This window comes from Bubalus kerabau, chromosome 6 (genome assembly GCF_029407905.1).
Source record: "Bubalus kerabau isolate K-KA32 ecotype Philippines breed swamp buffalo chromosome 6, PCC_UOA_SB_1v2, whole genome shotgun sequence".
NCBI classification, from domain to species: domain Eukaryota; kingdom Metazoa; phylum Chordata; class Mammalia; order Artiodactyla; family Bovidae; genus Bubalus; species Bubalus kerabau.
In genome coordinates, this window is record NC_073629.1 from 92,890,994 (window position 1) to 92,916,926 (window position 25,933).

The 25,933-nt window shown below is 39.0% G+C and overlaps 1 protein-coding gene across 5 annotated transcripts in view; it reads left to right on the top strand.

Annotated features, from left to right (window-relative positions):
- Window positions 1–350: 350 nt before the first annotated feature.
- The window catches only part of NDC1 (NDC1 transmembrane nucleoporin), a 61,387-nt gene continuing 35,804 nt past the window's right edge, over window positions 351–25,933 (top strand). The window contains exons 1-10 of one of the 5 annotated variants that reach the window (XM_055585830.1): window positions 351–572; window positions 4,815–4,935; window positions 7,190–7,291; window positions 9,506–9,680; window positions 10,992–11,130; window positions 15,770–15,878; window positions 20,207–20,258; window positions 22,312–22,447; window positions 23,299–23,391; window positions 24,873–24,954. In XM_055585830.1, coding sequence (XP_055441805.1) covers window positions 366–572; window positions 4,815–4,935; window positions 7,190–7,291; window positions 9,506–9,680; window positions 10,992–11,130; window positions 15,770–15,878; window positions 20,207–20,258; window positions 22,312–22,447; window positions 23,299–23,391; window positions 24,873–24,954 — 1,216 coding nt within the window. In that variant the 5' untranslated portion in view covers window positions 351–365. Of the gene's footprint in view, window positions 811–4,814; window positions 4,936–7,189; window positions 7,292–9,505; window positions 9,681–10,991; window positions 11,131–15,769; window positions 15,879–20,206; window positions 20,259–22,311; window positions 22,448–23,298; window positions 23,392–24,872; window positions 24,955–25,933 lie in introns of all 5 variants that reach the window. The other 4 variants (XM_055585831.1, XM_055585829.1, XM_055585827.1 and 1 more) reach the window with 4 other exon arrangements.

Genomic DNA, 25,933 nt, shown 5'->3' on the forward strand with positions numbered 1-25,933 from the left:
TCACATCATGTGATGCCCTGTTTATTTTTATCCTTATTTTATAGGCTCGGGGAGAGTCAAGATATTCCTCTGAGCAAGTGGTAGAGCTGGAACTAGAAACCAGGAAACCAAAGGTTTCTCTAGGGAAAGACAGTTCTTCATTTGAGTAAAATTAGTTATCTTTGTGGATAGGGCCACGGCATCCTTTGATTTCACTGTCAGACAACAGATAAAGTAAGATCGAAAGAAACGAAGGCAAATCATTTTGCCAGTTCTTTGTAATCGTGGAACTCTAATCAGTCAACACTGCAACTAGTAGCGGCTTTATAAATGACTACGATTCCCAGATGCCACAAGGTACGGCAAGGAAGACTTCGACTCCCAGCATGCTGTACTCTGGAACTTCCAGTCCCAGAATGCAACGCTCCTCCTTGCTCCCAGAGGTCCATGAAGACTACAATTCCCGGCATGCAGCGCCGCCCCCAGTTTCTGGCGCCCCTCTGGACCCTGCTTCGGAGAGACCTTTTGGACTCCAGAGGGCGGGCCCTGGAGTCCCAGCCCTCTCTGGGGGACGTGTTTGCGCGGCAGTTCTGGTCCGTTGGTCCTGTCCAGAAGAAGCCTCGAAGGGATGGGTTGGGGCCTGGGCCGGGCTTCTCCCAGGCAGCGTTTGAGGCAGCCCCAATGGGGCCCTCCGGGGGCCTTCCTCCCTTTGAACTGCGGTGGCGGGCGGGCTCGCTGTATCCTGCACCCCTCAGAGTAGGGGCAGCCATCACCATGGCCACGGCTGCGAGTAGGCCCTGCCCCGGAGGGTCGCGGGACATCCTGTGGCGCGTGAGTGCTGCGCGCACCGTGGCAGGCGCTCGTTAGCTCGGGGGTCTGGCTGGTTTGCGGGGGTCGGTCGCGCGTGCGCGCTGGCCGGGGGAGGGGCTGGCTCTAGTAGCGTGGGGAGCGCGTGGGGAGGTGGGGAGACCCGAGTGAGTGGTTTCGGGGTTGTGCGGGGCATTCTCAGTGGAAGCTAGTTACATATAGTAGGGAGGGGCGTGCTAAGGAGGGTTGGTTACAAGGTGTGCGTCTGTGCGGGACGTCCTGAGTGTAACCTTGTTACTGTGTGAGAGAGGGGTCCTGAATGGAAGCTGGTCATGGTGGGAAGGATGACCTGCATGGGAATTGGGGCGGGGAATGGGACAGAGTTGTATGTCAGGGAGGTGTACCTACTAAGTGCAAACATCTTTAATTTGTTGACTACTTGGGATAAGAAGCGGGAAAGAATATCCGGAATCGGAAAGACAACAGCTGGACTTGGGGTCTGGGTAAAAGCAGGACGGGTATTTTGTCAAATTAGAGGAATGTGGACCCTGTGGGCCGGAGGTGAGGAGGTACTTCCTTCTGGAAGTTTAGTCAACAGTTCTGCATCCCTTCTGTGGCGGGCAAAGAGTAACAGGAGTAAGATCCCTGTTAGAACAGTGCTTATATCCTGGCAGCACTGCCATCTACTTTGTTCAGTTCAGTCCAGTGGCTCAGTCGCGTCCGACTCTTTGGGACCCCATGGACTGCAGCATGCCAGGCCTCCCTGTCCATCACCAACTCCCGGAGTTTACTCAAACTCATGTCCATTGCGTCGGTGATGCCATCCAACCATTTCATCCTCTGTCGTCCCCTTCTCCTGCCTTCAGTCTTTCCCAGCATCAGGGTCTTTTCCAATGAGTCAGTTCTTCCCATCAGGTGGTCAAAGTATTGGAGTTTCAGCTTCAGCATCAGTCCTTCCAATGAATACTCAGGAGTGATTTCCTTTAGGATGGACTGGTTGGATCTCCTTGCAGTCCAAGGGACTCTCAAGAGTCTTCTCCAACACCACAGTTCAAAAGCATCAATTCTTCGGCGCTCAGCTTTCTTCACAGTCCAATTCTCACATCCATACATGACCACTGGAAAAATCATGGCTTTGACTAGATGGACCTTTGTTGACAAAGTAATGTCTCTGTTTTTTAATATGCTGTCTAGGTTGGTCATAGCTTTTCTTCCAATGAGTAAGCGTCTTTTAATTTCATGGCTGCAGTCACCACCTGCAGTGATTTTGGAGTCCTCCCAAAAAATAAAGTCAGCCACTGTTTGCCCATCTATTTGCCATGAAGTGACGGGACCAGATGCTATGATTTTAGTTTTCTGAATGTTGAGTTTTAAGCCAGCTTTTTCACTCTTCCTCTTTCACTTTCATCAAGAGACTCTTTAGTTCTTCACTTTCTGCCATAAGGGTGGTGTCATCTGCATATCTGAGGTTATTGATACTTTTCCTGGCAATCTTGATTCCAGCTTGTGCTTGCTTCATCCAGCCCAGCATTTCTCATGATGTACTCTGCATATAATTTAAATAAGCAGGGTGACAGTATACAGCCTTAACGAACTCCTTTTCCCATTTGGAACCAGTCTGTTGTTCCATGTCCAGTTCTAACTGTTGCTTCTTGACCTGTATACAGATTTCTCAAGAGGCAGGTCAAGTGGTCTGGTATTCACATCTCTTGAAGAATTTTCTTTGTATCCCAAGTTATTAATACTAAATCTTGCCTGTTCTTTACAACCTTTATCAGCTGTTGATGTCCTGCAGATTGTGCATCAGAAAGATGGCTGCAGTTTTTCTTTTTTAAGCTTTCTTATTGCCACCGCCTTCCTTCAGACACTGACAGAAATCTTTGGCTTGGGCTGTTGGGGTCTGCTGCCTCCTGTTTCTCTGCTGTCTGCCTCTTGTCCCCTCTGATCCATCTTCAGTGTAGCCACCTTACAGACACAAGGGTGTTTTACCTTCCAGAGAGAAATCTGATTGTCACTTTTGCGCTTAAAATCCCTCAAGATCTTTTCTTGTATTTATGTATTCAGCAGTAAATCTTGTGTCTCTTTTGAGGTGTGTGTGTATGTGTTAAGTTGCTTCAGTCGTGTCTGACTCTTTGCCATCCTATGGACTGTAGCCCACCAGACTCCTCTGTTCATGGGATTCTCCAGGCAAGAATACTGGAGTGGATTGCCATGCCCTTCTATAGAGGATCTTCCCCATCCAGGGGTGGAACCTGTGTCTCTTATGTTTCCTGCATTGGCAGGTGGGAAGCCCATGTCTTACGAGGTAGGCACTGATAATTCAGACATGAATACAATGAAGTAGGTGCCCAGTTAGGAGCCCATATCTAATAATTGTAAACACAGTTGCAGTATATTCATGATTCCTGTAATATGTATCAGATCAGATCAGATCAGATCAGTCGCTCAGTCGTGTCCGACTCTTTGCGACCCCGTGAATCGCAGCACGCCAGGCCTTCCTGTCCATCACCAACTCCCGGAGTTCACTCAGACTCATGTCCATTGAGTCAGTGATGCCATCCAGCCATCTCATCCTCTGTCGTCCCCTTCTCTTGCCCCCAGTCCCTCCCAGCATCAGAGTCTTTTCCAGTGAGTCAACTCTTCACATGAGGTGGCCAAAGTACTGGAGTTTCAGCTTTAGCATCATTCCTTCCAAAGAAATCCCAGGGCTGATCTTCAGAATGGACTGGTTGGCTCTCCTTGCAGTCCAAGGGACTCTCAGGAGTCTTCTGCAACACCACAGTTCAAAAGCATCAATTCTTCAGCACTCAACCTTCTTCACAGTCCAACTCTCACATCCATACATGACCACAGGAAAAACCATAGCCTTGACTAGACGAACCTTTGTTGGCTAAGTAATGTCTCTGCTTTTGAATATGCTATCTAGGTTGGTCATAACTTTCCTTCCAAGGAGTAAGCGTCTTTTAATTTCATGGCTGCAGTCACCATCTGTAGTGATTTTGGAGCCCAGAAAAATAAAGTCTGACACTGTTTCCCCATCTATTTCCCATGAAGTGATGGGACCGGATGCCATGATCTTGGTTTTCTGAATGTTGAGCTTTAAGCCAACTTTTTCACTCTTCTGCTTTCACCTTTATTAAGAGGCTTTTTAGTTCCTCTTCACTTGCTGCTGTAAGGGTGGTGTCATCTGCATATCTGAGGTTATTGATATTTCTCCTGGCAATCTTGATTCCAGCTTGTGTTTCTTCCAGTCCAGCGTTTCTCATGATGTACGCTGCATATAAGTTAAATAAACAGGGTGACAATATACAGCCTTGACGAACTCCTTTTCCTATTTGGAACCAGTCTGTTGTTCCATGTCCAGTTCTGACTGTTGCTTCCTGACCTGCATATAAATTTCTCAAGAGGCAGGTCAGGTGGTCTGGTATTCCCATCTCTTTCAGAATTTGCCACAGTTTATTGTGATCCACACAGTCAAAGGCTTTGGCATAGTCAATAAAGCAGAAATTGATGTTTTTCTGGAACTCTCTTGCTTTTTCCATGATCCAGTGGATGTTGGCAATTTGATCTCTGGTTCCTCTGCCTTTTCTAAAACCAGCTTGAACATCCGGAAGTTCACGGTTTACATATTGCTGAAGCCTGGCTTGGAGAATTTTAGTAGTAATATGTATACACTTTCAGATATTAACTTGTTTATCAAACCTAGGGAGACAACTGTAAGTTGCTGTGAAATACAATTGTAAACTAAATGAAACCTACTTCACTCCCCAAAGTGTGATATTTAATGTGACATCTGACTCTGGACTAAAACAGCAAGTGTTCACTGATAGGAGAAAATTCTGTAGTGGTATGTAATATTGTTAATAGTAGTGGACCATTGGAGTTTATAGACAGCTGCATGGCCTGTAATCTGGGTGTAAATATTAGTGATTAACATCCTGTATGAAAAGATAAGATTTGCATAACTGAAATAACTGGAGTAGTTTAACTGCCTTCATGATTGAGGGATTTTGTTTATTTAATTGCAGGTGTTGGGCTGGAGGATAGTTACAAGCATTGTCTGGTCAGTGCTGCTGCTGCCCATCTGTACCACAGTATTTGTGATCTTCAGCAGCATTGATTTATTTCATCCTATACAGTGGCTGTCTGGTAAGTGATATTCAGTTTGGGGATAACAAATTTACAGGACCCACTTTTCAACATAAAAATTGCATTACGGTTTACATTTATTTTAGTCTCTGTATTGAGAGTGGCAAAAAAAAAAAAAAAAATTCATTCTGAGGTTCTTAAGCCGTTCCCTGCCTAACATAGGCATTTTCACTATATAATAAGATCACAAAACCTGTCAGAGACTGTTCACAGAAGCAGAAAGATCACTAGAGACCACATTAATAAAAACTTAATTTTGTTGGTCTTTTCTCTTTGACAGCTTTATTGAGGAAGTGAACCTGTGAGCTTTCTTTTTAAGGAAGTGAACTAATACTTTTACATATTTAAAAATTATAGATAGAAAATATGACATATCTTTTAAAAATTTTTTCTAAAATTAAGAATACTTCTTTATTGTGGCTGATAAGAAAGATGAAAAAAGAGAAAAGGAGGAGACTAAGGAACATAGAGTTAAACTGATTAATAAGAAGGAAAAAATTGTAGCAGGCTAATGTTTCTCAAAATTCTTGGCGACAGTAAAATTAATAAATTCATCAAAGTGTAACTACTTTATGTTAATAATAGCTACCAATTATTGCTGCCTACTATGTGCTAGGCACCATGCTAAGTACCTTAAATATATTCTTTTATTTTTTTTTTGTCCACTCCTCATGGCATATGGGGGTCTTACTTCCCCAACAAGGGATCGAACTTGCACCCCTTGCAGTGGAGAAGTGGAGTCTTAACCACTGGCCCACCAGGGAAATCCCAGGATGTTACTTCTTATCCTTCCTATTAATACAACCTTGTATGATAAGAATGAGGTAGTATTTCTACTTCAATGAGGGACCTGAGACTCAGGTTATAAGTCTGTGCAGAGACACAGCTAGTGAGTAACTGAACTAGGATTTGAATATTGGTCTCTGACTTCAAAGCCTATATTTTTTCCACTCTGCCACACTAGAATTCAAAAAAAGAAATGTTCCCAGAGTAGATTTTGAAGGCTTTTAAGGTCTTGCTTAAGGCTAAAAAGCACAATATTCTTGAAATTCTTCCTTTCCCCCCTCCACTCCAAAATGGTAACAATAGATTTCTTTTGCTTTTAAAAGTGGGAAGTATGTTGTTAATTTAATTTTTCAGAAGAAATGCCCATTTTCCAAGAGTTAAAAGCTTACCTTATGGCCTTTGGAGAGAGATTGCTGCTAAAGAATTGAAGTCATTTTAAGTTTTTTATTGAGAGATATCAATCACTTTTTGGGTGAATCTCACAGTCAGATGAAGTTAAGCCGTAAGCTAGTACCAGGGTGGCAGGTATTTCTGTAACCACCTTGCCTGTGTCTGCGTGACTCATGCATGTCTAGTTGTAGCTTTAGAATATTCAGTATTGTAATCTAGAGCCATGACCAGTTGTTATGGATTGGTACTTCAGAAAAAACTTCTTGCCATTTCGTGGCCCATGGGTTCTTTAACTCTAGTGTCCCTTTTCCTACAGATTGGATTTGATTTATGCCATTTTTCTCATCAAATATTACTTGTCTGCTTCAACTTTTGCTTCCTAAAGTCTTTACAGAAAAATTTAGTCCTTCCTTCTTATTTCCAGCCACATGAATTAGTTCTTTCTCTCTTTTAGCTCAGTGTAATGCTTGAGAAATTTACTTGTGGATGCTTAATAATTTTTCAGTAATTTTGGTCAATGAATTAAAATTTTAAAAATAATTGGTCTCATTTAGTCTATTTAACAAACATATGTCCATATTTTTATTTCTCTTCATGTTTTTAGGCATAATATATACATATTTTAAACTGTCACATTTTTTTAGATGGAATATTGATTGTTAAAACACTCTAAAATGTGAATGTATTAGTATTTCACAGGGATGTCGTGAATTTTTATTTTTAATTCTGTTCATTTGGATGATTTACAGATTATTCTATTTCTGGAAATGTTACTTTTTTTAGCTATAGGGACTAATTGCATTTAAGAAGAGATCTGAAAAATACTTACATTTTAGAAAGAAACTGTTGGTATAGTACTAAATGTGGTACTTCTCTGTTTCACTTGAAATATGTTTGCATATGGTATCATTTGTCTGATGTTATCATCTGGGTCATCTAAAAGAAATTCTGGTATATATTAAAGATAAGATTTTAAGTTAGAATTAGAGTTGTGGTTCAAGCCCCCCTTTTTTTGCAGTATACTAAATGTGACAGCATGTCTGAATGAACTCACTAATTCATCTCTCTCTTGTTTTAGCTTCTTTCAATGATCTGTATAATTCCTACATTATCTTTTACCTTCTGCTGCTGTCAGTGGTAATTGTAATAATAAGTATTTTCAATGTGGAGTTCTATACAGGTGAGTTTTTAAATGTTAGCCATCTTTAAAATACCTGAATTTATTTTACTAAGAGCAGACATAGTGAGTTTTGTATGTGGATGTGTACATCAGAGGCTGTATTTTGTGTCAGAGTTTTAAAATGTGTACAGAATTATATGCTTTTGAGTGTCTTACGGTAAAATTTATTTGATACTTTCTCTGATTTTAAAAAATAATTAGCACTCTTAGGACAAAGTGGATGATTCCACTTCCATATATGAGGTAACCAGAGTAGTCTCGAATTCATGGAGATATGAAGTAGAATAATGGTTGCCGGGGACTTGAGGGAGGAGGGAGTGGGCAGTTGTTTAGTGGATACAGAGTTAGTAGGCTCAGGGGAATGGAGAAGTTTGGAGATGGATGGTGGTGATGGTTGCACAGCAATGTGAGTGTACTTTAAACTATACACTTAAAATGGTAATTTTTTAAATATGTATTTTATGACATTAAAAAAATTTAGACATTTTAATAGTTCACAGCTAGTGATTAAAGTTGTGATTTAGCAGATATATTATAAAAATAACTCCTTTATAGAGTAGGAGATCAAGACCAGATGATTTCTGAGGTCCTTTTCAAATATTAAAGTTTATAATTCTGTGATTTTGGAACAACAAAATTTAAAATATCATATGTTTTGCTTTGGGAGAATCACCTGCTAGATTTTAGAGTGTTTTACTTTTTCTCAATTTCTCTCCTTGCTCTTCCTGCCTTTTCAGATTCCTTAAGTCTGTCCTTGAGGTAAAATGAGAAGCTTTTTCATATACTTCTTTTTTTCACTATAACTTCATTCCTCTTTTTAGCTCTTGAGTACTTCCTGGCTAGATATATACAATTTCACATTGTTCTCTGGATTTTATAATATACCCTTTTCCTTTGCTTTTCTAATCCCTCACTAGTTGCTGATGGATCTCTTTTTCTATTCAAGCCATCTGTAGAACCCCTTGACTCACAGCTAGCTTTTTTGGTGTGGGGAGAGGGGTGGCGGGCCTGTGCTACATGGCTTGCATGGTCTTAGTTCTCCAACTAGGAACTGAATCTGTGCTCTCTGCAGTGGAAGCGTGAAGTCTTAACCACTGGACCGCCTGGGAAGCCTTCATCTAGGCTTTCTTCAAGCCTGACTAGTCACTTTGGCTCATTCCTTCAACATTCATTATGCAGTGGATTGTGTAGGGATAAGAAATGTTTGGTCCCAGTTTTCCCCAAGAGGTCACAGTTAATGTTGAGACTGGATAATAGGAGACACTGGATATCCAGTGTATCCAGGTAATACACTGGATAGTAGGATAGTATATAGGAGCACCATTTACCCAGCATGGTGAACTTCCTGAGGAGATGATGTTTAAACCAAGCCTTGAAGGGTGAGTATATTAAGTAGACAAGGAAGAAAAATGATTTTCTAGGGGAAAGATATAGCATATAAAAAGGTTTAGTGACATCAGAAGGTTTGGTATATGTTCAGAGTATAAGTCAATTACAGTCAATAGGTGTTGTGGGCATTTCTGGTAGGGAGGGAAAGGTGATAGCATCCTCTTCTCCAAATTGTAAAGCACCTAAGCCCTCTCCCTTTATGATTAGTTTTCCACCATACTTGGTGTGTATTAAATACTGTCAGAATTAAAAGAAGACTGTGTACAAAGATAGGTCACGGAACCCTGTGCCAGCTGTTCTCAAAGGCCAGCATGCCTCACCTCCTACCCACTCTTGCCTACCCGAGTTCACCTTGCAAGCGTTTATTTTAGTGTTCAGCGTTTTCATTATTTACCTAGTTTGTGGTTTATTTTTCCAGATGAACTATATATTGTCAATTCAAAATGCTGAAATAAGGACAACTTGCTGGAAGACAGGCACTATCTTAAAATTATTGTTTATTCCTATATAGGAGTAAGGGAAGTGCCAGGGTAGGCACTATTTGAGTCCGGAAATCTTAATTAAAAAGAATTGAAAAATGTTAATCATACTATCCTTAGGTTTCATCTCTCTAGATTCTTTGGTTTTTCTTTTTCTGTGTGTATCTGTATTTACTCAGTCTTTTTTTAGGTTATTTTAACTTAGAAGGTTTCTGTACTGTGTTTTATACTGACTCGGTTTCTTCCTGCCCTTTGGAGTGTTTATGCAGGGAGGGGAGGGAAGAGTTTAGGTCCCTGCTTTATATGCCGTGGATGTTAAAGCCACAGTCTCGTGTTTTCTTTTCAGTCGTACCTTCCATTCCCTGCTCAAGACTGGCACTGATAGGAAAGATCCTTCATCCGCAGCAGCTCATGCACTCCTTTATGCACGCTGCAATGGGAATGTTGATGGCTTGGTGTGCTACAGCGATGACCAAGGGCCAGTACAGCTTCCTTGTGGTCCCCTGCACTGGTACCGAGAGGTGATACTCCATACATTTTTTATAAGGGTCCTTGTTTAGTTATTAATCCAAAGGTGACCTGTATACATTAATAGTTTATGGACATTCTTTACTTTCCAGACTTCTGTTAAAAAGTGCTTTCTCACATACATACATCAGATGATTTTGATGTTTTGTGTTTGTTGAATTCAGCAGTTTTTTTTTAAGCCATTCTGTGCAAGGTGCTATGCCAGACGCTGTTGGGTTTATTAGAATGATTTATATATATGTGGACTACAAGCTCCTTCAGGGCTGAGAACAGTAGGTGATGGAAGACATGGGTGCAAATGCATATATGAGGAGAGGAATAGAAGTGTGTGAGAAATAGGATGTAACAGGAAGAAAATGAAATGTGCAGATAAAACTTGTGGGAGTTCAGAAAGCAGGGAGGGATTCATACATGGCTTCTGGGAGGAGGTGGCATTTAGGTTGGGGTTTGAAGGAAGGATAATATGGGAAGAATAAAAAAAATGTTAAATAATTACAACTACCTTCTTCAGTAGAGCAGTTTTATAATTTTGAAACACAGTTCTCGAACAGATGACATTGATATAAATACCAAGTTGATATTCTGATTTTAAAAATAAAAAAAGATTTCTGGAGTAGTCTTTAAGTCCTCAATTAGCCATTGCTTTTATACAGTGTTCATGACTACTGAATACTTGATTTCCTTTTGTTCCCCAGTTACTATTATATAGGGCAGGCTTTTATCCTAATGTGGTAAATGTTCTTTAGTGAAAGGGTTCCCATGAAGGATTGTCTCCTTATAAGAGACAACACAGAGAGAAGCCCAAAGTTATGGCATCTCTATCAGGTATATAGCCTTCATTTACAGTCCTTCCTAGCCCACATACAGTTTACCAGTAACTCAAAATCACCATTGGTTACTGTCATAGGAGACATTCTTACCCTTACCAGATTTCCAAATGAGCAGAGCTAGAGTTGTGTTTTTTGTTTTGTTCTTAAAATGGGAAGATTTATTAAGGTTTTTCTGCAAAAGTAACAGCCAAGCCCATGCTTCTTAAGAGAAGTGATTAGCAGGAAATTTATGTCATGCCTTGGGTCCAGAACCACAGGATGCTTCTTAGTTTTAAGTAAAGATCAAATTCTCATGCATCAGGGGAAAGGGTTTTGTTAATCTTTTGCCCACACTTAACCTGAAACACACCCTTATGTTAGAATTTGGGGCATTTCTTAAGTAATTAAGTCAAAGCTTTGCCTTCAGTAAATATTGAGCCTAAATGGTGATGTGTCCCTGGCTATTGAACTAATAACCTAACTTTTCCCTTTCAGCTTAGATAGCCCTGCTGTACCAACCTGCTTAAATGAGTATCACCTTTTCTTCCTACTGGCTGGAGCGTTTATGGGCTATAGCTATAGCCTCCTGTATTTTATTAACAATATGAACTACCTTCCATTTCCCATCATACAGGTAAGCTGTCATTTGAGCATTTCCTTATGTCAAAATTTGGCTGGGTTAAAATTGCCCTGGTGATTCTTTATATAACTGGCCTCATCTGCTTAATTCGAGATTTGATCAGTGAAACTTAGGACTGAGATGCTCAGAATGCCATTTGGAGAGGAGGTCTTTGTCTTCATGAGACTTGAGTGTCTGGGAGCTGCAGTTACCCTTCCTGCTGCGTCTCTCAGAATACCGCTTTGCTCCACTCTTTCCCTCCTTGCTAGGTAGTGGCAGCTGCTGTGACCGAGCAGGGCTGGGGGAGGGTGAAGATGACACTCAGGCCAAGTACCTCTGTGCAGCCGCCAGCTTCTTTTTGAACCTAAGAATCTCATTAGCTTGAGGAGGTACAAGTAAGTATAGAACATGTTAGTTACATTCTGAATAAATAAAACAGTTTGATTGGTTTGAGTGGGACAGTTTAGACTGTCTTTCACTTAGGTTTTTAAAAATCTACTAATTTGGTAGAAGCTGTCCCCTCCTCTGGCAGGAGAGAGAAAGGTAGGTTGGGGTTTCTCCAGTGCCATCCAGGCTCTCTGTAGCCTGCTGCCACTGTTCTTGACTGTGCTGTTATTCGCTTCATTCCTGCTCTATGGCATACTGAATCCTGGGCTTTGGAGTAAAACTGTTAGAACCAGTTCCTTCGCGCTAGGACCCAGTCTGGGAGGGAGAGTGTAGGGGAGGGATGTATAGATAAATGATATGCCACGAGAGTGTAAATATTAGAGTGTGATGGATTAGGGTTCTCCTGGTTTAACTGAAGTTTTCACATGCCTGTTGCATTCTTGAGAACAATCTGATGAAAATACACCTACTGCAAAGAGATAGTGCTCATAGGCAAGACTGTGGCGCTTACCTCTCTGCTGTCTGTGAGCCTATGACAGGAGTCCTGTTACAAGTTCTTCCCATCCTGTGAAGGTGAGTTAAAAGCAGAGTGCCATCTTCGCTACCTCAGAATTTTACAAGGAGAAAGATCTCAAAATCCTGCATAGAAATATCGATGGTGAATCATCTTTGATTGAAACATCATTAAGAATATAGAAAATGAAGAAAAGAAAGTACTAGAGAAAAATTAGATTACTCCCAAGTATCTTGCTCCTTCATGGACTTCTGTTGATAGTGAAAGCCTGTTTAACATCACAGATGTGTAAGGGAGTGAACAAGGGGAGTCCAGTATTGGCAGTACTGATAAATTATTGTTTATACCATGTAATGCGCATTTGTAAAATTTGACTGCTAAATTTTTTGTAATTTCTTTTGATAAAATTTTGGATTCACTCTTGTATATTTTTCCAGACCCTTCATTGTACATTTATAAATATAGTGGCTGTAATATTATATATTTGATGGGTTGGGGTTTTCATAAATACTTTTATTTTGCACGTATTATTCAGTAACTACTTTTTCATGTAACAATATGAAAAATTACATCTCTTTAAAAATATAGTATTTTAACCAATTTGCTGTTAGTCCATTAGGTTTTTTTTTTCTTCTTTAAACTCGCTTCTGCTACAAAACTCAGTTCTATTGCCCTTATTAGATTGTTAATGACTGACAGGGAAAAGCACAACACTGGTGTGGAGTAGGGTACAAAGAAATGAATAAATATCAAGATAGGCTTGGTAAGTTATACACCGATAAGACTATTTGGAAGATTATTAAATGAGATAAGATTTATGGAGCCTGACACATAGTGAATATTTGAATAGGTAAAGGATAGCTCATAGCCAAATCACAGAAGAACCCAACAAGGAATTGAAAAGCATGTCACCTTAGGAGCAAGAAGAGGGTATATTAGCTTTCTCTGTGCACCTAACTGCTGCCGTAGCCTCTCTGCACCCTTGTACGTGACGGTTGAGGTGAGAGCTGCAGTGGTGATAGTACAGGAGCTACGCTCTTCTTACTGGGAGGTGAAGGTGAGATAGCGGTAGCACCCCGTGACTGCGTGGAATAGGTGCAATTCTACATCTTGGACTTTGAAAGTATTTTAATAAACCAGGGTACTTCAGGCTGTGTGGTTAGTGACCAAGTATTCATTTCACCTGGGCTGCTTTTTGTAAGATACTGTTGGAATCTGCAGATATGGTATGAAGACAAAACCTCTACCTAAGGACTTTGCTGTCCTTCTGCTTCTGAAATCCTTAAAGAAGACCAGCCCTATAAACACAAAGGAAGACCAGAATTTGGGGAGTCCATCTTTGGTTCTTCAGGTTTCTGCAGATCCTCTCCAGTAATATAAAAATATTTTTCCCATTGGCATTTTTAGGGTACACAACCCTTGTTTCACAAGAAGTGTAATTTTTTCAGAAAAAACCTTTCATATTTTTTCTTGCTTGATTCTTTACTCTTAGATTGTTAGCATTGGAAGGTACCCACTGAGGAACTGTTTAGCTGGTTCAGACTTATTCTCTCTCAGATAATTAGATAGGTGATGAGACTTACTTAATGTTGTACACAAAAAGGCAGTATTACAGCTCAGGTCTCCTGATTCTTAGGCTTGTGTCTTCTTTATGACCTCCTGTTTTTCTCCAAAGCCCATGTGAAAAATTTTAGTGTAGAGGCATTATATACTGTCTTTAAGGTTTCAGGCTCTGAAGCCAGCCAGCCTGCATTAAAATCACAGATTTTTGTTTTGCTAACTGATAACATTGGTTAAATTACTTAACCTCTCTGTGCCTTGTTTTTCTCAACTGTAAGATGGAAATAATAATAGGCGGTTGTTGTGAGGTTTAAATGGATTAATACATTTAAAGTGCTTGGAATAGTACCTGGTATGTGGTAAGTGTCCAAAAAGTGTTAGCTGTTAATTATTATGTTTTTTTATACTAACTCCATCTTGATAGTCCTTATTATATTAGGTTGGTGAAAAACTAATGGCCGTTTCAGACCATGAATTTTAAACCATTATAACTAGGCTGAAACACATCTTTATTCATCAAAATAGGAACCATTACAGGCGACACATTTTTGCCAACGAGAAATAAGTTTGTTTATTCCTGTACTATAAAAATCTGTGCTTTGGGATTTAACAAATTCTTGGAAAGCATTTTCTGCCTCTTGCTGGTTGTGGAAGCATTCTCTCTGCAAAAAATTCTCGAGATGCTTTAAGAAGTGGTGGTTGATTGACGAGAGATCAGGTGAATATGACGAATGAAGCAAAACTTGGTAGCCTGGTTCTTTGAACTTGTGAAGTGTTGGTTGTGTGACGTGCAGTCAGATGTTTTGGGGAAGAACTGGACCCATTCTGTTGACTGTTGTGTTGTAGTTTTCAGGGGGTCTCATCGATTTGCTGAACATACTTCTCAGGTATAATGGTTTCGCCAGGATTCAGAAAGGTGTAGTGGATCAGACAGGCAGCAAGTCACCAAACAGTGACCATGACTTTTTTTGGGTGCAAGTTTGGCTTTGGGAAGTATCTTGAGCTACTTTGCAGTCCAACCACTGAGCTAGTCTTTGCTGGTTGTATAAAATCCCCTTTTTGTCACTCGTTGTAATCCGATTGGGAAATGGTTTGTTGTTGTGTAGAATAACAGAAGACAACACTTCAAAATGATGGTTTTTGAATTTGCAGTCAACTCACGAGGCACCTGGTTATCAAGCTTTTTGACCTTTCCAGTTTGCTTCAAATGTCAAGTGATCATAGAATGATCGACTTTGAGTTCTTTGGCAGCTTCTTGTGTAGTTATAAGAGGATCAGCTTCAGTGCTCTTATCAATTGGTTGTTGTCAACGTCTGATGGCTGGCCACTGCACTCCTCATCTTCACGGCTTTTGTCTCCTTTGCAAAACTTCTTGAACCACCTCTGCACTGTACTTCATTACCAGTTCCTGGGCCAAATGCATTGTTTATGTTTTGATTTGTCTCTGCTGCTTTATGACCCATTTTCAATAAGAAAATTGCTCAGATTTGCTTTTGTCTAACATCATTGCCCTAGTCTAAAATAAATACAAAATAAACAGCAAGTAATGAGTCATAGGAGAAGGCAATGGCACCCCACTCCAGTACTCTTGCCTGGAAAATCCCATGGATGGAAGAGCCTGGTAGGCTCTAGTCCATGGGGTCGCTAGGAGTCAGGCATGACTGAGCAACTTCACTTTCACTTTTCACTTTCATGCATTGGAGAAGGAAATGGCAACCCACTCCAGTATTCTTGCCTGGAGAATCCCAGGGACGGAGGAGCCTGGTGGGCCGCAGTCTGTGGGGTCGCATGGAGTCGGACATGACTGAAGCGACTTAGCAGCAGCAGCGGCGGCAATGAGTCATAAGCAAAAAAATAAATAAATAAATAAAGCAAGAAATACACCTGAAATATAACCACATTTATTTAAGAATGTATTCCAATATCAAACAGCAAAGTTCAACAATGCAAAACCACGGTTACTTTTGCATCAACCTAATAGATTGATAGTTAATTTTCTCATTTCTGATGTCATATAATGAGATGTTGTATAAGAAAATATTAAATATTTTAACATCAGAGATAGTTGATTTTTTTTTACCTCTGGAATAAACTTTCTCTTTTTATGTGTGAACTGTTGTGTGCTTGCGTTAGAATAAAATAGAACCTTTCTTTGAATGTGTCATTTGATTCTGGTTTTCTTTTTTTCCACAGCAATACAAGTTCTTACGCTTCAGGAGGTCTCTGCTCTTGCTAGTTAAGCATAGTTGTGTGGAATCACTGTTCCTGCTTAGAAATTTCTGCATTGTATATTATTTTCTTGGTAAGAATTTCTCCTTTTTGATACAGTGTATGTATTAGCTCACAACTCAGGAAATGTCAGTTAAAAAGCCATTCTTAATTGTATTCATATATTTCCTACTGATGCTGGGAAAGATTGAGAGCAAGAGGAGAAGAGGGTGACAGAGGATGAGATGGTTGGATGGCCTCACTGACTCAATGGAGATCAGTCTGAGCAAACTCAGGGAGATGGTGAAGGACAGGTAAGCCTGGCGTGGTGCAGTTCATGGCATCGTAGAGTTGGACACAATTTAGTGACTGAACAACAGTAACAGTAGAAGGTGTGTGATTAGCTCAACTGATTGCTTGTTTAGATTAAATGTTTATATTTATATTGAAAAGTTCAAAGACTATTTAGTTAAGAGAGAATATTGTTAAAGACATGTGGCATATACATCTAATGCAGTAATAGCCTTAAAAAAGAAGGAAATCTTGTCACATACTACAACATGGATGAACGTTAAGGACATTATACTAAGTGAAATAAGACAGGCACAAAATGACTACATTATCCCACTTAATGAGGTATCTAAAGTAGTCAAACTGTTAGAAACAGAGTAGAATAGTGGTTGTCAGGGGCTGGAGGGAGGGGAGAAAGCGGAGTTGTTCAGTGGATAAAGTTGTTCATTTGCTAAGCTGTGTTCAACTTTTTGCAACCCAGTGGACTGTAGCATGCCAGGCTTCCCTCTCCTTCACTGTCTCTGGGAATTTGCTCAAATGTCCACTGAGTTGGTGATGCCATGATGCCATCCAACTGTCTCATCCAATGCCACCTTCTTTTGCCTTCTGTCTTTCCCAGTATCACGGTCTTTTCCAGTGAGTCAGCACTTCACATCAAGTGGCCTGAGTTTTGGAGCTTTAGCATCAGTTCTTCCAATAAATATTCAGGGTTGATTTCCTTTAGAATTGACTGGTTTGATCTCCTTACTGTCCAAGGGACTCTTCAGAGTCTTCTCCAGCACTGCAGTTCAAACGCATCAATTCTTTGGTGCTCAGCCTTCTTTCTGGTCCAACTCTCACATCTGTGCATGATTACTGGGAAAACCATAGTTTTGACTATATGGACCTTTGTCAGCAAAGTGATGTCTTTGCTTTTTAATCTAGGTTTTTCTAGGTTTGTCATAGTTTTCCTTCCAAGAAGCAAGCATCTTTTAACTTCATGGCTGCAGTCACTGTCTGCAGTGATTTTGGAGTCTAAGAAAATAAAATCTGTCACTGCTTCCACTTTTTCCCCTTCTATTTGCTATGAAGTGATGGGACAGGATACTATGATCTTAGTTTCTTGAATGTTGAGTTTTAAGCCAACTTTTTCATTCTCCTCTTTCACCCTCATCAAGAAGCTCTTTAGTTTCTCTTCACTTTCTGCCATTAGAGTGGTATTATCTGCATATCTGAAGTTGTGGATATTTCTCCCAGCAATCTTGATTCTACTTATGGTTTATTCAGCCCAGCATTTTCCATGATGTACTCTTCATTGAAGTTAGATAAGCAGGGTGACAGTATACAGCTCCTTTCCCAATTTGGAACCAGTCTGTTGTTCCATGTAGGGTTCTAACTGTTGCTTCTTGACCCGCATACAGGAGGTCAGGAGACAGGTTTCTCAGGAGACAGGTAAGGTGATCTGGTATTCCTATCTCTTTAAGAATTCTCTACAGTTTGTTGTGATCCACACAGAGGCTTTAGCATAGTCAGTGAAGCAGAAGTAGATATTTTTCTGAATTTCCTTTGCTTTCTCTATGATCCAATGAATGTTGGTAACTTGATCTCTGGTTCCTCTGCCTTTTCTAAACCCAGCTTATACATCTGGAAGTTCTTGATTCATGTACTGTTGAAACCTAACTTGAAGGATTTTGAGCATATCCTTACTAGCATGTGAAATGAGTGCAACTTTGTGGTAGTTTGAACATGCTTTGGCATTGCCTTTCTTTGGGATTGGAATGAAAACTGACCTTTTCCAGTCCTGTGACCACTGCTGAGTTTTCCAAATTTGCTGGCATATTGACTGAAGCACTTTAACAGAATCATCTAGGGATTTAAATAGCTCAGCTGGAATTCCATCACCTCTTCTAGCTTTGTTCAAAGTAATGCTTCCTTAGGCGCATTTGACTTTATACTCCAGGCTGTCTGGCTCTAGGTGAGTGATCACACCATCATGGTTTTGCGGGTCACATGACTGAGCGACTGAACTGAACTGAACTGAAGACCTTTTTTGTATAGTTCTTCTTTGTATTCTTGCCACCTCTTCTTAATCTCTTCTGCTTCTGTCAAGTCCTTACCTTTTCTGTTCTTTATCATGCCCATTCTTGCAAGTGTTCCCTTGATATCTGCAATTTTCCTGAAAAGATCTCTAGTCTTTCCCATTCTGCTGTTTTCTTCTACTACTTTGCATTATTCATTTAAGAAGGTTTTCTTACCTCTCCTTGCTATTCTGTGGAACTCTGTATTTGTTTGGGTATATCTTTCCCTTTCTTCCTTGTTTTTTGCTTCTCTTCAATGGATATAGAATTTCAGTTTTACAAGGTAAAACAGATCTGGAGATCTGTTGTATGACAAGGCACCATACAGTATTTATAAACTTAAAAATGGTTACGATGGTAAATTTTTTTTCTTTTTTAATGATGAGAAGTTTTATGTGTTTTTATCTCATAAAAAATGTATTCTTTAAAAAAGAAAATATTGTATATCATTTGGTCATTATAGTAACATATTCCTTTTTATAACATTTTTGTAACTTGCTACTAATAGACGAGTTCAATCCTAAAGGAAATAAACCCTGAATATTCACTGGAAGAACTGATGCTGAAGCTCCAGTACTTTGGGCCATCTGATGTGAAGAGCCAACTCATTGGGAAAGATCCTGATTCTGGGGAAGACTGAGGGCAGGGGGAGAAGGGGGCAACAGAGGATGACATGGTTGGATGGCAGTACCAACTCAATGGACATGAGTTTGAGCAAACTCCAGAGATAGTGAAGGACAGGAAAGTCTGGCGTGCCGCAGTTCATGGTTGTAAGAGTCGAACATGACTTAGTGACTGAACAACAATAACTAATATGACAGAAATCTCTTGTTGCTTAAGGAATATTATGGGGCTTCACAGGTTGTGCAGTGGTTCAGAATCCACCTGCCAGTTCAGGAAGGCGCAAGAGATTCTGATTTGATCCCTGGGTTGGGAAGATTCCCTGGAGTAGGAAAGGGCAACCCACTCTAGTATTCTTTTGCCTGGAAAATTCCATGGACAGAGGAGCCTGGTGGGCTACAGTCTGTGGGGTTGCGAAGAGTTGGACATGACTGAGCAACTGATCATACACACAAAGAAATACTATAGAATATACTAACGTGAATTTTAAGCACAAAGATGCAACTTATTTAGTATAATGAACAGTACAAGTTGAATGGAAGACTTTAATGCAAATAGCAACACATTAATACAAACAAAATCCAGCATTCTAAAATAAATACTCTTTTCAGACTGTTTCTGAACATTTCCTGGTCCTACTTTTTTCTGTGGAATAATTTTATAAAATTGTTCTATTTGTGTATAGGCCATTGTGTTGTCTGCTGTTAAAAATCTTTAGTTAATTATTAAAAGCATGTAGAAAAATGGATTGTTGTCATTTTAATGTTAACACTTTATTGTTTTTTATTAACCTACTGCAGTCAGCTTGGCTGGTACCCTTTGGGCTGACATAGCAGCTGTTTCAGTATATCCATGGTCAGCTAATTCTTCTGTAATTCCAGTTGTGTTTCATTCAGATTTTATTTTCAGTATTAACACTTTTCCTTTCTTTGTTGCACTTTAGTCTTTTTGTCCAGTTTCCTCTTTCAGTTTTTCGTTTTTGTAAAATGTCATGAGCATTTATCATGGGAGATAAGGAGGCAACACAACTATATGCTTTGCTGTCTGTGCCAGAACTGAATAAGAGATGTGACTAATCACTAACAGACTTTGAAAAAAAGAATGTCCAGCTGTTGTCTATATGCTGATTTGTGTACTACTGAAAAACTAGAGTACTATATTCAGTTGGATACAGCTGATGCCAGTAACTGAAATTTGCATTGTGTTGTTGAGAGCTGGTGTTATTTAATTAAACTATAGTAATTGAAATATGTATATGTTGAACCTGTGAAAAGCAAGGACTGTCTAGAAATTACTCTCTTTTCCTGCCCATTCCTAATCCAACTCTAGCATTTTGACTGAGGTCTTTGTGTCTACTTGGTCATCTCATCAATCTCATATTCCAAAGCATGATGGTTTATTTTGTTAATTTTATATGATTATAGCATGGTATTTTTTTTCTTCCCCCTCTCAGGTCATATTCCCAAAGCTTGGATTAGCACTGCCATGGACCTTCAGGTAGATGAGTAAGTGTCACATGAAAAGTCTAATTTTAATTATCTTAATTGTTTCCATCCTTTTAGTTGTTTGCTACTTTAAATTTAGCCTTTACATAAAGAAAAATTGTATTCAGAGGCTTCCCTGGCAATCCAGTGGTTACGGGTTCATGTTTCCAATGCAGAGGGCATGGGTTCGATCCCTGGTTGGGGAACTAAGATCCCACATGCAGCATGGCCAAAAAAATATTATTAAAAGAATTGTATTCATTTTTGAATGTATATTTATAGTTAACATAATTTAAAATCCCAATGGTATATAAAAGGGTATACAGTGACTCTGTTGGACCCAGTTTCTAGTCACCCAGTTCCTTTCCCCCAAAATAAGCAGTGATAATTCCTTTTTTGTTAGGTATAGCTTTTGTATAAGTGGACTTGGGTTCTATAGGCATACCTCTCTTGTTTCTCTCCTCAATAATCATTCTGTGCTATGTTATAGTAGACAAGCACCATACTGTGGTTTTACTCTTAATTTTGCCTGTGAGGAAGCCAGATGTGAGTTGTGTCATGTCGCCAGCTGAAGTTCCTGAGTAGCGGTGGAGTGACAGCACTGGGCTTTACTGTCCCAGTTGTTTCCACGTGCAACTTTGCACGTAGGTAAAGCTTTAATTTTTATTTGGCAAAACAATACAAACTTCTCTCTTACTATTTGTTCTTTTAATTATTGGTTATTCCACCGTCATACTTTTTGTATGATCTTAATTACTACCACTTAAAAAAAAATAACACTTCCATTGTCTTTTTAAAAAATATTTCTTTACTTATTTGACTGTGCCAGGTCTTAGTTGTGGCATGTGAGATCTGGCTCCCTGACCAGGAATCAAACCTGGGCCCCTGCATTGGGAGCATGGAATCTTAGCCACTGGATCACCAGGGAGGCCCCTTAACTACTACCACTTTTGAGAAGTGAGAATATTGACATTTATGAATGTTTGAGATAGTATGATTTCTGCACTGTAGATTTCATTTCCTAACTTGTAAGCATTTCTTGGTAAAATTTACTATGGTCGTCTGCTTAATCACTAGATATGAAACCAAATGGGCAGGTCACTTATTATGTTAGCCCAGATTTTAAACTTGGTCAAATAGAAAAAGAATGATATTTGATAGAAATTTAACATAATACTTTTTTTCTCTTTTCCCTTAAAAAATGTTCTGCTTCCATGGCAGCGTATGGTATTCTGGTCTTAACGTTGGCCAGGTCCTCAGTAATGTTTATTTAAAAGCAGAAAAAACAATTATTTACCCCCTTCCCTCTCCCAGCCCCAAGGAGTGTCAAGTACTATGCTGGGCACTCCTAACATAAACTGTTTTAAATTTCCTAAAAGCCCTAAGAGATAGAAGGAAGAGATTATGCCACCATGTGGATGAGGAAACTGAGGGTAGGTTAGGTCTAGGGATTAGCAAAATCACAGCATTTACAAACAGCAGAGTCAGAAGTTCCAGTCCTATTTTCACAGTTGCTAAGTGTCTTGTTTGTAGAATTATGATGATGTTGCAAATTGAGCTGTTCAAGGTTTTGGTAAGATTGCCTGTGTTCTCTTTATTTAGCATTCTAACAAAGTTTCTTAAATTGTTTTAAAAGTAGAGTTTGTTATTTTTAGATAGAACTTTGTGCCCTTAACTATTAGGAAACTGTTTATGCATATACAGATGGAGTTGAAATCTGGTCCAGGAGAGGTGCTAATCTTGTTGAACGGTTTTTAAGTATCAAGCTACAAAACAACACTACTAAATTTTACCCAGCCTCTTGGGGAGTCTTCTTCTGTCATAGAAAATGACATTGAGGATTTGAAATGCCAGAAACTGAGAGCTGGTTTAGGTCTACTCTTCCCTCAAGGCTCCCTTGTGTTCTTTATAAGAAAGTATTAGTGAGAGAACTGTATAGAGTACAAAAGAAGAGGAATTTGTCATCATTATTGTTTAGAAACAGGATTTGCTTCTCAGTTTGGGGCCCCAGGTCTCTCAAATGCTTAGATTATAGTCTTCCCACAGGATTAAGTAGTGATTTCTGTTTTCATAGGCAGTTTCATAGGCCTCTTGACACTGTGAGTGGCCTCTTGAATCTCTCGTTGCTCTACCATGTCTGGCTGTGTGGTGTCTTTGTCCTGATGACTTGGTACGTCTCATGGCTACTCTTCAAAATCTATGCCACAGAGGTTAGTATTGAGTTTCTGTCAGTACTTCTCTGTTTTGGACCGCAGAGTTTTATTTTTGGTAGCACACTCATCAGCATGTTGTTGTGCCCAAAGCCATTTTGTGAGTTGGGTTTTGGTTTTTTCCTGCGACTTCACAAGAAATGTGTCAGTTATAACCATCATTTAATTATAGTGGTTTTTGTTTTTGTTTTTTCCTGAGGAAAAGTATTAGTATTTATTCTTAATGTTAGAAAACTAAACTGAATGAACAGTTAGTTAAACTTGCTATGAGTTATCTCTAGTGTAATTCTCTTCGGAAAGTTTCCATTTCTCTATTGAGCGTATACTAGATTGGCCTGCATTTTTAATTAATTTTATATGCTATTGATATAGGTACTATTAAAATATTTAAATATAAGGCAATAAAAATACGTATCTTTGAAGGAAATTTTAGAATTTATATTGAAGAAATGATTTTAAATGAATAGGAATAGCATTGTCTTCATCATTCAAATATTCGTCTTGGAAAATGAGTGTTTCTGTTTTATTTTACCATTTCTGTAGATTTGTATCCTTCAGTGGCTTCAGAGAATTTTTGTTTCTTAAATTTGTTTCTATTATTGGAAGCCAGGGATCCAGTAATTTTGGGAAAGTAACATTTTAGACGGTAGTGTATTTGAGTATATATAATTTTAATGCTAGCTGTTTTTGTAAGGAACACTAAAGATGTTAAATTTGGTTGTCTTGTCTTCTTTATAATGAATTCCAAATAGTACTAAATATACTGAATGTCATTAGTGCTAATATACTGAATGTAATTTGTCATGAAAACAAGACATTGCATAGTCTTTATATTTAATTATATTTGATAGGCTCATCTTTTCCCTGTTCAACCACCATTTTCAGAAGACTCAGATGAATGCCTCCCGAAAGTTTTAAACAGCAATCCTCCCCTCATCATAAAGGTACCAGAGCTATGCATTTTGTGTATTTACACAGTCATCTCTAACTTATCTTACGGAATGATCTTAGTATTTAACATATTTATATTTTTTGAAGGTCTAGAATATTCTAATACTGTAAAAAGTATTGTAAAAATCACCTACATGCTACATTGAATGTTATTACTTTTTCCAGCTTTCATTCCAAGTGACTAAAATGCAAATATATATTGCAATGTATGTGTATAAGCTAGACTATTTCTGTGTTTAGGAGAGATAGAAAAATATTTCAAGTATGAAATATAATGCTATATAACGATAGACATTGGTTTTTCAGAAATTCCTCATGGTAGCAAAACAAAACACTTTTTTTAGTCACTGGATTAGGAAATATTTTCATGAGTATCATTGACTATTATGATCATAGAAAGTTTGTTATGATCAAACAGAGAGTACATAGTTAATGAACTCTCTTAAAGTTTGAATAATGATAATCTGAAACAAATTTTAATCAAAAGTCTAAAGAATTTGTAACATGTTTCTAAATCAACCTAAGTGAGAATAAATTATTTTGATTTTGAAATTTTAAAGTAGAACTATAATATATGTGATCTTGTTAAAAGTTCATAGTACTTAAAAAAGAATGAAAGTAGAACCTAGAGTTTGGATTATACTATAGAAAAGTTGTAAACTAATAAGAAAATGACCCACCGAGGTTCTAATTACCCTTAAATATCAATTATGATTAGTTTATTAGATAAACAAAAATATCAGATACTCATTTGGTTATTTAACAGATCTGTAATTATTGGGCACATGTCAGTCGCTGCTAGTTGCTTAGGGTGTAATGATGAATAAGACAAAGCACAACCTACTAGATAAGGCTGATACACAAAATAAGGAAAATTTACTGTGGTAAGTGCAACGGGAACCACTTACTCTGCTTGGGACCCAAACAAGAAACCTTCACAGAAGGGTTGGTGTCTTGAATGATGAGTGAAGTGGTTTGTCAGGGAACAAAATGAAGATCTAACATAAAGAAGCACAGAGTATGTTGTGTATCTGCTGCATGCTGGGTACTACCCTTGGATGTGGTAGTGAGCAAGGTGTTGTCCCTGCCTCACAGCTTGGTGGCTGGTACCAGGTGAGACAAGTTAAGTAGGCACTTAATATAAATTACCATGAGTACAGCGGTTGAGAGCTGTGTGTCAGGGAGGCCAGGGAAGTTCCAGGAGGAAGTGACATTCTATGTTTCCCACCACAAGGTGGAAAGGAACACATTTCCTTTCTGTAGTTCCTTGGTAGCTGGAGCCCATAGTGCCTAGGGTAGCCTACGGAGGGAAAGTGAAAGTCTTGAAGGAAAAGTTGTGGTTCTGAAAAGTCTTCCCTTCATGAAAAATCTCAGCTAATTTCCCCTTAGATATGTAGTGTTGAGCCCCATTCATAAATAAGATTTTATATAGAGGGTAAAAAAATTAAATAATGTGTATTTTCTTTCCTTTCAGTATTTGGCCCTGCAGGACCTGATGTTGCTTTCTCAATATTCTCCTTCACGAAGACAAGAAGTTTTTAGCCTTAGCCAACCAGGTATTGCTAAAAGTAATAGACCTAATAGGAATTGAGTATGTATGTGCAGAAAGCAATCTACTTAAAATTTTTGCTGAGTGAGATGTATTTATTAAAACATCACACATCAGTGAGTCTGTTAAAGAATCGATTTGAATCTAATACACCTAAGTGTTCACATTGTTGTGGTTAAAAATTATGTTTCTAGGGAAAGTATTTTTCAACTTTTATGTTATTTCCTTCCGCCCCCCTCTTCCCTTCACCTCAAGAAATTGGAGGTAGGCTGACAGTTTTAGAGCAGAAAGGTACAGTTTAAGAATCCCAGAAGTTTTAATGCTACAAAGGGTCTTAAAAATCAAGTGGTCTGATTCTCTCATGGAGGACCTAAGTCTCAAGAGAGATTAAGTGACTTAATAAAGTTAATGTCAAGAGTTGGAATTAATAAATTCTGTCACTTGACTCTTAAGTGTGGAGCTCCCTATTCCGGCCATGCTTCTTTGCCTCCCTGTAAAAAAGCAGTGTGAAAAGGAACTAGGTTTGATGGTGATCCGTCCAAGGAGGCTCTTGGCAACTCTGGAACACTTCTCTGTTGTAACTTGCCAAGCTCCTCAAGGTTGCAGCTGTGCCAGTAATGCTCTGTCTAGTTGTTAGAAGGAAAACCTTCCAGCCCAGCACCAGTAGGGACAGAACTGGGTGGCTTTCTCTCTCACTATTAAGCTCTTCATTATTTGGCCAAACTTGTCAATTCCCACATTATAAAATAAACCTATAGTTATATGCTATGTGGTAATAAAATCCAGTTATAAAAAAATATAAAAATATACCTCTCTCCTTTTATGTTGTTCAGTCGCCAAGTCATATCTGACTCTCTGCCACCCCATGAACTGCAGCACATCAGGCTTGCCTGTCCTTCACTATCTCCCTGAGTTTGCTCAAACTCATGTCCTTTGAGTTGGTGATGCCATCTAACCGTCTCATCCTCTGTCGCCCTCTTCTCCTT